Source organism: Acartia tonsa, chromosome 6 (assembly GCF_053477335.1).
Source record: "Acartia tonsa isolate MP-2025a chromosome 6, ASM5347733v1, whole genome shotgun sequence".
Classification (NCBI taxonomy): domain Eukaryota; kingdom Metazoa; phylum Arthropoda; class Copepoda; order Calanoida; family Acartiidae; genus Acartia; species Acartia tonsa.
In genome coordinates, this window is record NC_137265.1 from 21,815,472 (window position 1) to 21,830,732 (window position 15,261).

The 15,261-nt window shown below is 31.0% G+C and overlaps 2 protein-coding genes across 10 annotated transcripts in view; one reads left to right on the plus strand and one right to left on the minus strand.

The window, feature by feature from the left end:
- The window catches only part of LOC145322101 (dihydropteridine reductase-like), a 100,959-nt gene extending 86,237 nt beyond the window's left edge, over positions 1–14,722 (minus strand). For 2 of the 3 annotated variants that reach the window (XM_080163886.1, XM_080163884.1), the window contains exon 1: positions 14,683–14,722. The gene's annotated coding sequence lies outside the window, so the exon portion shown is untranslated. The remainder of the gene's footprint in view (positions 1–14,682) is intronic. The other variant, XM_080163883.1, reaches the window with a different exon arrangement.
- Ae2 (anion exchange protein Ae2) overlaps positions 1–15,261 on the plus strand; it is a 70,773-nt gene that overhangs the window by 16,485 nt on the left and 39,027 nt on the right. For all 7 annotated transcript variants that reach the window (XM_080163872.1, XM_080163876.1, XM_080163874.1 and 4 more), the window contains exons 2-6: positions 7,689–7,800; positions 8,952–9,083; positions 11,308–11,342; positions 11,692–11,757; positions 12,110–12,162. In XM_080163872.1, the coding sequence (XP_080019998.1) occupies positions 9,054–9,083; positions 11,308–11,342; positions 11,692–11,757; positions 12,110–12,162 (184 nt within the window). In that variant the 5' untranslated portion in view covers positions 7,689–7,800; positions 8,952–9,053. The remainder of the gene's footprint in view (positions 1–7,688; positions 7,801–8,951; positions 9,084–11,307; positions 11,343–11,691; positions 11,758–12,109; positions 12,163–15,261) is intronic.

Here is a 15,261-nt window from a genome sequence, read left to right on the forward strand (position 1 = left end):
TGTCAGTACACAGGCTGCTTTGTATGCTAAGGAAATAATTCATATGAAATTATTATTTTAAAAGTCTCAAAAGCAATTAAAATATAAAATGGCAAATTTAAAAAAAATCTATGATAGTAGTATAGTCTTCAACACCCCCCCCCCCTTGTTCAAGTCTTGACTTATTCTAACTTAACTAAAAAAAGTTTTCCATGTCTTCCCCTATGTCTGTCTATTTCCATGTTATCACATGACAATATGTAATGTTGAATTAATACCTAGCATGTCGAGGAAAGGAAATAACCTAAGAATGTTTATTTTATGAATTCATAAAAACAATAGGGATTTTAAACCTGTATAAAAGAATGCAGGTCCTTTGAGGATAGATCTGATATTCCACATCATTTTAAAGAAAACTGAATCACTAAGAAAGTTTGAAGGCAAATGGACAGGTAGTCTATATTTGTGTCTTTAATAATTTCTAAAACAAGGATGACAATATCTATAAAAGCGAAGCTCTGAAATAGAAGGACAAACGAACATTAACACTTGTAGATTGTCAGAACTGGCTTCGCAGAATATTAATGCATCAGTACAAACTAAATTGTAAGAAAAGGGGTAGTTGCACTAAATGCATTTGAACTTAATTCAGTGAACCGCATATTTTTTCCTGGTTAATTGGTTAAACTGGCATATATCAATTTTCAATTTTCTACCATGTAGTTTTAAAAATCAAGACTTTTATCTTAATATCTATTGAGTAGCTGCGCTCTTAGAGTAGTCCCTATAAAGAAAAGAATTCAATGCATTAATAGTTTTTTATGTATCTAGAAATTTTATGTTGCTGCACTGTTGTTGATACACATGCGGACCAGCCTACTAGCCTTCTTGGTCCACCACAACAGAGCCATCTCTGGCAGTGTGGACTGTTTTTCTCTACTTTATGTTTAGGTAATAAAAGATAGTTTAAAGAAATTGATAGATATCTAGAAAAGGGGAGCTTCCATGAATAGGGTTTCACCAGTTTAGGTATCTAAATAAACCCCCGAAGCTGTACCTAGCTAAAATAGTCAATAGGTGGTAACCACTTCAGGAATTTGATGGATAGATAACCCTAAGCTAAATAAGAGGTTGCAAGAGGGGTTTTTATTGCAAAAATCGTCCTAACTTACCTATAAATTAAACCCTACAAATCGTTTATAACAACTACAGCTTGTTCTATATCAAAGTAAACTTACATTTAAGAGAATAACCTTACCCTAAAATGATCAAGTCCATGAATGATATTTAAAGGGTTGAACTAGTTTACCAATTGTGCAAAATAAGCCTGACATTTACATCAGGCTATCGGTTACACGGACTTATAATTATTTATTGTTTCAGTATTCAAGTTGATACAGTTTTTAGAATAACACATCAAAGAAGAATAAAAAAATCAACATACAATTTTTATCTGAATATCTATATATATGTTACCTATATAATTATGTGCTATTATAAATAAATTGTCGTTTTTAATTCATTGTTGATTATTGACGAAAAGCTTAAGATCCATACATAGCAATGTAGCAGTATGTGTTATTGTAAATTGTCAACTTTAAGGTTATTACTTGCAAAAATGTAAAATAAGTTAGATTATCGTGTACCTATGATTATAAATATATCTTATATAAACAAAAAATAAATTACCTTTTAAAAATGAAGCTATTGTATAATTAGGGTCGGTCCGTCGTCCATAACAGTTATTTTTTCGTTTATTTAGACATGTTATAATTGTCTTATTGATTTCATACTTTGCATGGTGATTCCTAAAAAAGCCAGGTACAATTGAACCATCACCAGAAGGTCCATACGTCCATTTGACCATACTGATTTTTAACTTTTTATGTCAACCTTTTATTGTATGATATCATTATTAAAATAGACATGTTATAATTATCCTATTGATTTTAAAATTTGAATGATGATTTCTTTAACAGTTAGACACAATTTTTAAAACTTAGTAATTCTAAGATAGCTACCTGAAAGTCTGTTTGCAACAAAACATGCTGTTTATTTTAACTTGTTTTACAATTTTTGTATGGTATAATTACCTTATCACTTTGCTTTTTTGAATAATGATTATTAGGACAGCAAGGTACAGCATTATTAGCGACGTATTTCTTTAATCAAATAATAACACGGATGATAACATCCATAAAAGCGAAGCTCTGAAACGGTAGGACAAACGGACAATATCACTTGTATAGTATCAAAACTGAATAATCAGAATACAAATCTATAAGAGAAAAAGCAAAATTGTAAATAAATTTGAACATACTTACAATTTTAGGACTTGATTATAGAGTAGCTTCGCTTATAGAGATTTGCTGTTAAAAAAGTTTTAAAAAATCAACATATTTACAATGGATTTACGGACAATCAGGTAATGAGTTGCTACGCTTTCTAAATTGTACCTAACTACTAAAGGAATCACCATGCAAAGTTTGAAATCGATTTGACAATTCTAAAATGCCTAAATTAATAAAAAAAGCTATCCGTTACGGACGGACGTACATACGACGGACCAACTCTAATTATAGAAAAGCTTCGCTTTTAAAATTAAAGTCCTTTTACTGAATACAATATTCAAAAAATTTTGCAAGAAATGAATGTACAATTTCGTTTAGACACTACTAGAGTTGTTGTTCTTTTGTCCTTCCAATTCTGATTATAGAGCTTTTCTTTTATGGATGTTGTCATCCTTGTTTTTACTGTCTCTTACATTATTTTATAGACAAAGAAACTTTATAATTATAATTAAGTCTAACCGTCTTGCGAGTCAGGTCTGCTTTTATGGCTGATAATATCCTTGTTCAATGTTCATTATGCATTTATTTTGTATGGTTTTTAATCTTTTTAGTTTTAGTTACAGAATAAATTTAAAATATTATAAAATCAAGATGATTAATTACTTTTTTGAAAAACTAAGCTTTTTATAAGCTTTTAAGGTCAGTCCGTCCGTATGTTGGTCTTTCTGCAGCGGATATCTCTCAGATGTAAGGTAAAGCCAAGAAGTAAAATAAATCTTAAATATTATTTTTGTGACAAATGGAGAGGTCGTCAATTTTCTATATGTTGCCCCCAACGACAGCTAAACACCACAAATAGGTTTCGTAATTTATGAAAAAAATAAATTTTGTTATTGATATACGCTGGATATCTCTTTTCGTTGATGTGGGCATGTTATAATTTTCCCATCGATTTCAAACTTGGCATGAATTATTATAGTTACCAGAAAGTCCGTTTAAAGACGACAATTTAATTGAAATTTAGTGTATAGGCATTATAAGTGTTATAACTTTCAAAGAACTCATAAAAATGGTTAAAAGTCGTCTTTAATATTCAAATATGGTATTATAATATAAGTTTTTGTTCTGTAGCAAAGGATCTCGCTAACCGCTGAACCGATTTGATTTCTTTTGCAATTATCTTTTTAAGGAAGGTATTTAATTATTTTGGGAGAGCGTATCTCTACCTTCCCAATTTAAAATCCCCCCCCCCCATTTTTTTAATATTACATATTAAAACTCAAATTAAAAAGTAGAAGGGCGGTTGACTTATCCCCCTCCCACCTTAAAAACACCTAGAGGCTTCTAAGAGGCGTTGCCCCTGGTATATCTTAAAATAAAAGCTATGTCTTGCTTTTTTTAAAATTAGGTGTTTGATCGTGAATTGCATATCGTAAAAATATTATTTATTTAATTGTTATCCTATTAACATAAAAGTTAAGCTTGAAAATTGTTTTAATAGCTATGAATATATGTTGCATTTTTTTAAAAACGCGAAAATTGAGATCAGAAATTGGCGTCAACTGTATAAATTTTGCGTAATTTTATTTTCAGATCTCTATTACCCGGCATCTTTATAGACAACTTTGGTCTTCCAATCCAGTAACTGCCCCTTGTCCCGCGCCCCTTCTATTGCCAGGATTGAAATACCACCAGGTCTCTTACAAAACAACATAGATTGTCCATTTTAACCCCCTCCCACCAAATATAAAAACTCTTAGGAAAATTAATAAGAAAAAAACTACTAATCTTATGAAAATTCAATAGTTTAATTTTTCTCAAAAGGATCTAAATATTAGTGTGAATGTGAAATACCCTGCACATAGATCAGCGGCTCAGTGGCGATATTGGTATGTCCAATCAAGTGTTCATACAATTGAACCAAAAATATTCTTTTAGAAATAAAAAAATGGAAGAATATTGATTTACCATCTACTGTCTTGTTAAATTAACTCTATATTTTAATTGATTTTTATTTACAAGTTGCTAAAATACTTCTCATTTTTATGGCGGTTTTGTGGAAATTTTGCGCCATAAACGCGTATCCCTACACACATATCATCCCGTCCTTCCCTTGGTTGGTGGCTACTCCCTCTCTCGCCACAGTTTTGTAACGGCGCAGTGCAACCATTTTGCGACCAGCGTTGTCTTCCAATCCAGAAAGTCAACTTTTTTATCTCTCTATCTCTCCTATTCCTTCTCCCATTTTACAAAAACCCCCTCTCTTTCTTTTTGCCTATAGCTTTCCCCTTGTTTAATTAAAATTCCCCTTTGGTAAGCGCAAGGTATGTCCATTTTTGGTTGACTGGTATGCCAGGATTTTAAGACCACTTTTGTCTAGCAATCCGAGGAGTGAAGTTATATTTGTGAGAGCTGAGAGTGCCTGTATTGTATTACCACATATATATATATATATATACATGTATATGTACTTAATATATATTATATTTGTGTGTGTGTGTGTGTATTTCATAGGCGTGCCACTATTATATTACCACTTTGTGTAAAAATACATCTTTTTTGTTGTTGGAAATTCATGGTTATTGATTATCAAGTGATGTATATTTATTTTTAATTAAGAATATTGTCATTGTCAACCAAAAATTTTGAAATAATTTGCTTTAATTAACTTAATGAATTTCTTTTTAATAAAAGAAATCAAATTTTCATTAACTAATTTAAGGTACTTTAGATATTGTATCAAAGTTAAATTTAAGAATTTTAAATAATGTCTTGATATTTATGAAATCATAAAAATAGGGCAGGGGCTACATTTATAAACAAATGTTTTAATTTAAAAAAAGCCAACTTTTTTATAAAGTAATTGAAATTTTTATTATGCTTTTTTATATTAATTCTTTGAAAATATTGAATTTTAATTATCCAGAATGTTTTAAATGTCTTTAACCCCTTGTAACGCAATGGCTGCATAAATTACCCCCCTTTCTTGGTGTTCAAGTACTCAACCACTTGTTTTAACACGTGAGTAAGTTAAATACCGCTTCATTTTAATATCAACAACATTTCAATGCTGTTGAGTGTTTACCTAAAGTTGTGGTTGGGGTGGTTGTTGTTGTGATTGTATAGGTTGATTAAATACATTGCAGGGACACATGGGATAGTGAAGGTTTAATTATTACAAAACCCTCTATTTCTCAAATATTAGACTATTAAAGGAGGGATATTACATTCAGGAATTGCAGGAAAAATAATCTATAATCTTGTCCCTGTACCCCTGGTTGTCCTAGTCACGTCCATTCATGCTAACTCACTCCTCTGACAACAGCTTACTGTCCACTCCTTTTTAGTAGCGAAGATGGTCTATGAATTACTTTGTATGTCCGTCCGTCACTAATAGATTGTCCTTTCTTTTATTTTCCTTGAACATTTGATTAATAATTCACTTAGTGTCCAACCATGATTTTTCTGTTTCTTTACTTATGGATGTTGTCATCTTTAAATTTTTTCCAAGCGTATTTTTTCTACTATAAGTATTCCCCAAAAAACTCTTAATCTTCCTAAGATGTGATATAGCCTTACTATTTTTATTGATTTTTCTTTTAAATAATTCTACATTGTTAAAGACTCTTTTAACTGTTAAATACTAAAGAAGCTGCCTAAAGAGAATAGTTGTTAAATTTCTACATACATATTTTTAGTAGACCAAATGTTAAAACCAACCCTATAATTAACAAATCCTATTTTTGCAACAATGTAAGACTTTAAACCCTCCTTGCGTTTTGTTTTATACTGTCCTATTCTTTTGCTCACAGTTTGTATCTTGACCTAACCTAACCTTAACTTATTATCAATTTTTTTTTTTGGAGAGTGGGGGGGGGGCTGACGGGTTTTATACACCCTTTAAAGAAATTGTAGCCCCTCTGATAAATATTCTGGTATTATAATAATGTTATAAACATAGAGTATCTATCCAACTGTAAACTCTGGTTCTTTATTTGGTGTTCAATCATCTCCGCCATTTTCTCTTATCTGGAAATGTTTCATAATAGCAAACAGATCCAATAAAAACTAAATATAAGAAGTGCTTTTTAAAAGTAGAAAAGGAAAGGGAATACTTTGGAAAGGGTAGTTTTGTGCTGTTGTATTCATTTTTAAAACTAGTTACTATTGACAAAATTATAAAAAAATGTCTAAGCGGAATTGAAAGCACACCTCTCTATGTTGCCGTGTTGTGCAACGATAAAACTACCATCGCTGAACCAACAATACAAAACCACCAATTTTTTTTGTATTGCATAATTTTGTACACCATCTAAAGATTTTTAATGTTGTTGCTAATATGGAAAGACTGTTAATTTTTTACATATTTCCTTTATTGTACAATTGTTTTCAATAGTACTATTACAGATATTAAAATAGAATTAGCTATGTATAAATATTTGCTACAATTAACCCCTACCATTGACCCACCTCCCCATATATTAGTTCAAATTCCTTTATTATATTTATGTGTGGGTATTAGCTATACTTAAGATTTCGGCATTTTTAGATCTTTGAAGAGATTTCTTTTTAAACAAGTTCTTAGTTAAGTTTGAAATTTTGTACTGTATTGAGTTAGAATTTTTCAGTGGTTGTCATTTATTATTTATACTTCTATACATATGTGTATTATAGTATTTGGATATAAAAAGTTGTTTTCGTGTGATTATAGTTTAAAGTAAAAGAAAAATGTCTTTTTTGGCTGCAAACGTAGAATAAAGGCGGCACGTCTGCGGATTAATAAATTTCTTGCAGCCAAATGTATTAATAATTGGAGTAAAAAAGATAGTGTTTAGTTTTCAGTAGCCAGAAATCCTCGGAGAGGTTCTTGACTATTTTTTTTCCTATCATTGAATTTATTTTTCCTTGTTATGAATGTCATTTGAATGCAGTGTCTATTTTCAAAAAGCATCAAATTCGCAGAATTCCGCAGATTTGTGTAACGCAATAATAATGAATGTATATTTACAAATAAACTTTTCATTTTTATTAGTGAAGCTAAATTTAACTTTATATGTCAGTCTGTCCGTCCGTTTGTCTTAAACGTTTTATTGGGGAATGCGATTTTGTCAGCTCCCATTGAAGATAGAAGTCTGAAATTCTTGTCATCATTCTTATCACAATAGACCATATTTAAGTATCACTGGCTTCTAAGATATAACCTTAGAATTAAAGATTTGTAGATAGGTTTGCATTGCTGAATATTTTTAAACAGGACCAGGTCCAATAATATTTCCCCCCTGAATATAAGTAACGTTGTATTTTCGTACTTGAATTACATATAATGTACAGATTTAACATTTCAGGAAAATAAAAACCACTGTCATATTTTATTCTAAAAAGAAATGTAAAATATTTAATTTTTGTCTTTTTTTGCAGGTTGAAAATGACGGTTCCCAATCCTTAATAAGTGCCGTTGTTCAAGTTCTATTATACACATACATACCCACATACAGTGATTATTTGTGAAAATACTCAAAATTGAATTCAGGTTAGAAACCAAAATAATTTTTTGTAGTGCAGCTACTCTATAAACATGGTAATATTGTTCGTTTATTAATCTGATATTTTATTTAAATGACACTCAAATGGATCTTTATTAATGCAGAAAACTAAACGAGATATCATGTTAAGTGATTTGTTGACAATACTTTCAAATTAGATTTAGTCTTTATATATCAATCATCTAAGTTTTCAGATGGTAAAGTATAATTCATTTTTTAGAAATTTATTTCAGCTTTAACGCATGAAAATTACAAAGTCTTTGCTATTAATTAAAGTTTAGGCCTAAAAGTATCAGGGAGGCAGGGGACATAGGGCTGTTTATTACACTAGTCCCCAAATTTTTATAATACTGTTTTCTTATTCGTTGACTTAACAACTTTGGGGACACTTTAGTGAATTTTTATTGGTTGATTCATTAAGTTGAGTGTTCAAACGTTTCAACCATTTATTGTAATCTACGGAAGCGGTAATTTTGTGAATTATCATTAGGTATTTACATGATACATCAATATAGTTGCCTTTGTCCTATCCCTTCAGATACCTGCTAAAGTATTCTTTTACATTAATTAAGGAGCTGATTGTCAAGAATTTATATCTTTTAAGACTTGCGAGGAATTCTAAAAGTTACATAGTTTTTTTTGTCCATTTTTAAAACAAATTAAAATTTATGTTCACATTAACTTATTTGTAATTTAAAGATTTTTTTGTTAGCATCTGTAATAATAAGGTTTAAGAATTTAAAGGGAAGAAAAGGATTATTAATTTATCAAAATTTAATTTACAAAAATCTCTTTCTAATTTCCATATTGGTTGAAATTACTGATTATATACTTAAAATTTAACATTGATCTTGAGGTGGTGGTTGGGTGTCGTCGACCCTACCCCCCACCCTACCTTGATTTTTTATTTTAAAAAGAAAAGAGAAACAAATTGTATGGGTAATTTTTTTATGGATAATTACTCTTGTGAGGTTGGGGGTACCCTCCACCAAAATAGTTATATGCTTACCTAGAGCCTACATTTCATTGTATAAGAGAACCATATAGGATCACCGGTTAGCGAGATCCTTCTTCACAAACACACACAGACAGACAAACTTACACACATTATGTTACAAAAATATCTGTTATTTTCCAGGTGATCTGAATATCTCCAATTGCATTTAACCAGAGACGCATTAGCCGCAGAATTAAAAAGTTTTTTGTCGGATCTCCTGTTAAGAAGAATATAAATTTCACCATGGCGGATCAAAATCCCACAGTACCCAAGGTAAAATCCTATAGTACCCAATGTTAAGTAATTAAACATTTTCTTGACATTGGAGTGAAGCTTTTTTGCAAGCATTGGCAGCCGATCAGCAATGCTCATACAATATATTATCTTTGACCCCCTTATTTTCTCATAAATATCATCTTTTTCACTTTTTCCCTTTTTACATTTTGACAATTATTGGAAGTTTGCTAGTAATCGTTCTTGTTTAAGAAAAAATATGACCCAAAAAGCATTCCACAAAATCAGAACTAAACTGAAAAAAATGCTACATTTTACATTTAACCAATTTTTACTGACTTGGGATTCAAATATACTTGTTTGTGTACGTAAGAGATTGTAATACTGCTAAAAAAGATGCCTTTATTTTAACCCAACATATATTTAAATTTTACGGCTATTGCCTTTTGCATACGTTTACGTCAATTTTTAAAGAAGTTCAACCTTATTTAAAAACACTTTATGACGTTATTTCTTATTAACCCTTACAGCTCGGGCCCCAATTCCCACCTTAATAGATCGGGGGGGGGGGGGGGGGGGTCTCCAAGAGCCCCCCCCTCTATCTCGGCTCCTGTTACAGATAAAGACGTAAAATTTTTTTCTGGTGGTTCATGTGTATTTTTAGAGAAAATTACTTTTTCTAGTCATGGCAGCCAGGCCGCTCTTTAGCCGCTTTTTAGCGGCCAGTCGCTAAATTTTTAAACAGCTGTAGAGCGGCCAATTTTGCAGCTAGGATGACCAAATTTTAGGACGAACTTTTATTTTTTATAACAAAAAAATTACTTTTTCTGATCATCGCCAAAAAAAAGGCAAATAACGGAAACCGCCATTTTCGGCGGTTACGGCGGTAAAACGGCGGTTGGCGGCGCCGATTAATATTTTTATCTGTTTGATGTTGCTCAAGGATTTACCAAAAAAATTTATAGGACTCTAGCTGTAATAGAAGCCACGATATTCATGATATATGTCTGTAGTAAAAGCCGGACTAAAATCGGTCATAAAGTCGGTCAGGGAGCGGTCAAACGGTCATAACACATTTTTTCTCAGAAGGTCATTGATATCTAAGTATTCACCAAAAAAGTTTAGGTTTCTCCTTATACACAAAAGTCATAATGTAGAAATTAAGATTTTTTTAGAATTTTTTTCTAATTTTGGTGCTACCCAACCGACTTTGACCGGACACCACGACCGACACAGACCAGATATCCTAATAAAATCAACTCTTGCCGACGTATAATTACTAAACTTAAAAAGTCATGGAGTCACAGCACTCTATCTTACCTACAAAAAAAATGAGATTGAAAAAACTAGAGGGGGGGGCTCTTGGAGCCCCCCCCCCCCCGATCTGTAAGGGTTAAATCATAATTTATGGCGCTCAAAAAACACTTTTTCTTAACTTACAGGCGGCTCAAATGGTAAATTACAGTTGAATTTTAGTAATTCAGCTGCCATAAGCTGCTATGTATGGTATTATATTAGTTCGGCCAGGTTGCTAATTAATGATTAAAATGCGGTTGCTGTTTTTTTTAAGATTTACAAACGGTGACAGTTTCTACTGCGGCTTGGGTTGCCAATTTTTGTCATCTTTTTAGTGAAATTAATTAAATGCCCTCTTTTTTTTCATTATACTTCATGAATTACGAAACCCAAAAATTGACAATACACCTTTAGCTTTCGCACTAGTGGAAAATTTTGTGCAACAAAACGAGGATGAATTGGTTAATTTTATCACATAAAAATTGTTGCTAAAATAGAAAAAATCTGTTGGTTTTTACGGACTTTCCGGTAACGATTAAACAGTCGCTTTGCTTTGTAAATATATAAATTATATAAATTTTTAAACCAATAGGACATTTCTAAGATCTAAGCTATCCTTTACGTACGGACGAACATACAGACCCTAATTAGAGAAAAGCTTTGCTTGTGAAAAAGAACACTGACATATTTGACGTCATGTTTAATATTTACAACGCTTTCTTTGATTCACTATTTGACTTTTTAAACCTTGCAGCTACTCTATCATTGTTTTTTATCTTCAAAAGCGAAGTTTTTCTATAAATAAGGTTCGCCCGTACGTCCGTGAGGGTCATCTTTTTCGTTAATTTAGACATAATAGAATTGCCCTATCGTATTCAAACTTTCCATGACAATTATGTACGATTTACGAAACGTAACAGTAACATTATTGTAGTTACGTATTGTGAATAATCTCGTTTCTTTTCAGGATGAGGACTTCGACAAGATGTACGATACAGACAGGTATGTTTGTACTTTCCTGTGTCGATTACAATTCAATTTTCAAGGAAACTTTAGACATGTTTAGACATATATGGGAGGTAAAATATCATGACGTTTTTCTGATGTTCGTTGTTTCTTTAGGCTATGTTCAATTATGTTAGGTACGAGGTAGCCATGTTGGGTAAGGTCTTCGGAGGTAAATGCCCTGCAGGGTAAGGGCCCCCTACAGTGGTTTTGCATTAAAAAAATACATCCCACTCGCATTTTCAAGTTATTCAAAATGAGGGGGGGGGGGATGTATATGCACGCTAGTCATCCTGAGGGAAAGCACAAAACTTACAATTTCTCTAATATTTTGTTTTTGTTGCAGGTTTGATCCTACGTCCCTGAATCCAAGTGGTACTGGCAATGTTGACGAAGGAAGAAATTATTACAGGTATAAAATAAGAGTTTTAACAGATTTTTTCCTTGTAATTTTTTTATCAACCACATCAATAAAATGAAAATGAATGAGCTCTTTTACCACTATCAAGCCGCTTTTATCAGCTGTTAAGCAGCTTAAAATGTCAATATTATCATCTATAAGGCCATATGGGGTAATTGGCATCCACTCAGTTTTTAATGGGATCTGCTTCTAAACTTTTAAAAAAATCTTTGTTTGTATATTCGTCTCTATTGCTGCTCTTAATATTGAAATATTTCTACAATTAGCCAATTGAAGGTGTCATAGGATTATGATTTTTAAAAATTATGGATAAAACATGGAGACTGACCTATTATTATTTCAGGAGTGCTAGTATGGATGACAGTCGGGAGGCCCCAAGCTACTCACATGCAGAAGGTATGTATTTAGCCCCGTGGGTTACTTTACTTAACCTAACCTAAATTAACTTTAACTAATCAGCACGTTATACGAAGTTTCTAAGGGTGGCAGGACAATTTGTAGAGATCTCGCATTTATTGGTATTTTGGACAAAAAATGGCTATTAAATTGTCAAAGCTTTATATTTTCGTCGAGAGTACAGAACCTAGATATGTAAGGGATGGGGATTAAATTTTTAACACACTCCCCACTTGGACGTTTATGCTTGTCTAAAGGAATCAGTATTTTTAAAGCTTGGTTTACGAGATATCTACATTTATCCTACCCCCTCCCGTTTTGTATTGTTTCAACTTTAATGTAAATAAGTTCTTGTTCAAACAAAAAGACTAACCATTAATAGCTTTGCTTTAAAATTGATCTGTGCACTTTAAAAAACGAATAAGTATTTTGAAGAAAAATGGATCATAGCTGAAAGAAAACGAAGTAGCGTGTTTTGTCGTATTTTCGTATTAGCTTGTGATAGGTTATTTAAGCCTATTTAAATGTTAATAATTGGCCCGCAGGGTTAGAGCTCCTCCACAGGGGCTAGAAATAGGAGAAAAGCTACTTTGAAATTACGATGAATCCCGCTACTTCGAATTTCTTTCCGTAATCTAAAAAAAATATTAGAATTAGAAATTTTGATTTAATTTAGGATTTGTCTTTTCTTCAAAATATTTATTACTAGTGCACGCACGTGTCTTTTTGATGTGCAATCACTTCTGCATTTTTTTCACAATAGCATACTATTTTGAATTTGCACAATAAGTATTAAATTTTTCTGTTATAATTTGCAGTTTTAATGATTTAAGTGCGGAAATGAATCTATTTTTTGCAAATGTGGAATTATAATTGTGAGTGAATTTCTGTGTATGTGTGTGTGTGTGTATACTCTAGCCTTGGTTTTATTACACACACATTATTAATATGGCATTTTCCTGTAACTCACTAAAATATTTTAATTTACTTTTTTTTGCTAAAAGGGTATAATATTTTATTTGAAGAAAGCCCTTTTAGCACTAATCTTTCTTCTACCATTTAAAATATGTATCATTAAAGAACCTTATACAAATTAATACAAATAATTATTGAAAGGCCGACAGTTTTTCTTCTGATTAATCATACCTTCATGATTTGAACCCCATCCAACTACATAAATAAGTCTAATGTTTATGTACTTTTTCTATTAAAAAGGGCTACTAATCCTATTTTCTAACAAGAACTTTATGGGATAGTGCTTCCAGTCTTGATGCACTTTACACTTTAATAGTTTTCCAGGGAGTAGGTTTAGTTACGAAAAAGTTTTTTTATCAAGTTTTTTTTTTATGAAATTCATGCGCTTTTTTACAAACAATAAGTATTAATTATGGAATAAAAAAATGTGTGGAAAGGGGACGGAGATGGAAGGAAGTGGGTGAAAATAGTGAATACACACAAATATGACATAATTTAAATTTCTGAACATCTCGTCCGTTTTCCCTGAATTTTACATGGTCTTCATTTATTTTAGTCAAAGGAGCATTTTCCTTAAAATTTTAACAACATTTTAGCATTTCATATACAAATTATTAGGATTGTTGCAATTTGTTAAACAATTTTAATAAATTGTTGCCTATTTTAAATAATACCCTAGTAGCACGGTAATCGATATATAATTACTAGGATTCTCATGTACTCTAAAAAGTTATACTCCCAGTGGCTAAAATAACGATAAAACCAATCCACCAACTTAGCCCCATACCCTAATCCTCCTACTGGATGTCTGAACTGACCAATAAATGAGGTTCATATTAGCAACCTAAATTGACAATATATCCACGTATTCTACATCCATTCGCATGGTATAAACACATTTTTATTAAGTTGACTGTTTACCTCAATAAATCATAATGATAGGACAAATTAAATTTTGTTCCCGCGATTTCTTTTTATTAATAAAAAGACTTTTGAATAGATTTTTAAGTTTTTTTTTGAATGAATGTATTTGTACTTAGGGTGGTTTTTTAAGTGCATAGCTTCTCTGTGTTTAGTGTGTCTGTTCGTCCGTATATAACAAAGTTATTAACAATCGTCAAGACGGGATCACATTCCCCCTATCAAACCTAATATTTCTTGTATATTTGTAATATTGACTTTTTATAATTTTGCTACGCTTTTTATGAACATATTTATAATTATTTTGTTATTTTTTTAAAACGCAAAATGAACAAACACGGAAATGTGTCTGGTAAATGTTAAACTTTAATTATTTTTATTATGAATTTTAATTCATTGCAATTTGAAAAAATAAAAATGTTTCATATTCTTTCTAGAACAGCTTATAAACATATCAATAATAATTTTCTCATGAATTGGAATTTGTGTTTAAAAGATTTAATGAATATTAGTAGTTTTAAAAGCTATTGATCCATCTCAACCCAAGACTACTTTATCAAACTAACATCTTTGTACAGGCCATATATATATTTCAAAAACAGAAGTTTTCATTCTCAATCGTCTTCTTGTAGAAGTGAATCAAGCAATATTAGCTTGGTCGTTTTAGTAGTTAAGTAGTTAAGTAAATATTCCCTTTTTGATAAAATGTGCAATTCTCCATATATTGCACAAAAAGATTCATAAAATCTGCCTATTAAGCAGCTGGCTTCTCTGCTACAACTCCAACTTATCTTCAATTAGAATAGACGAAAATTTATAAGTTATATTTCAATTTTCAAAAACTTCTGATAACATATGAATATCGAGATGGATAAATTTATTCATCCCCCCTTTTCACATCGTTTTAAAGCTTTAATAAATTCTTAAATATTTGCTTTATTAAAAGTTATAAATAACATAAAAAGATTATAAGTACGTACATTTATTTATAGACGTACTTTTATTATGAATATAGTTAGTTAAATTTCGTGTAATGATTAAGGCTAAGAATGAAATGAACTTTTTTTAATGGCCTAATTATTATTTTCATGAATTAGTGTTTAATAATCTAATTTTAATATGCGCAACTACTCTAAAACTTCGAGTTTATTGTGTATATTCTCCTAATTACGAGATATCTTAATAAATTAAATTAATGTCAGA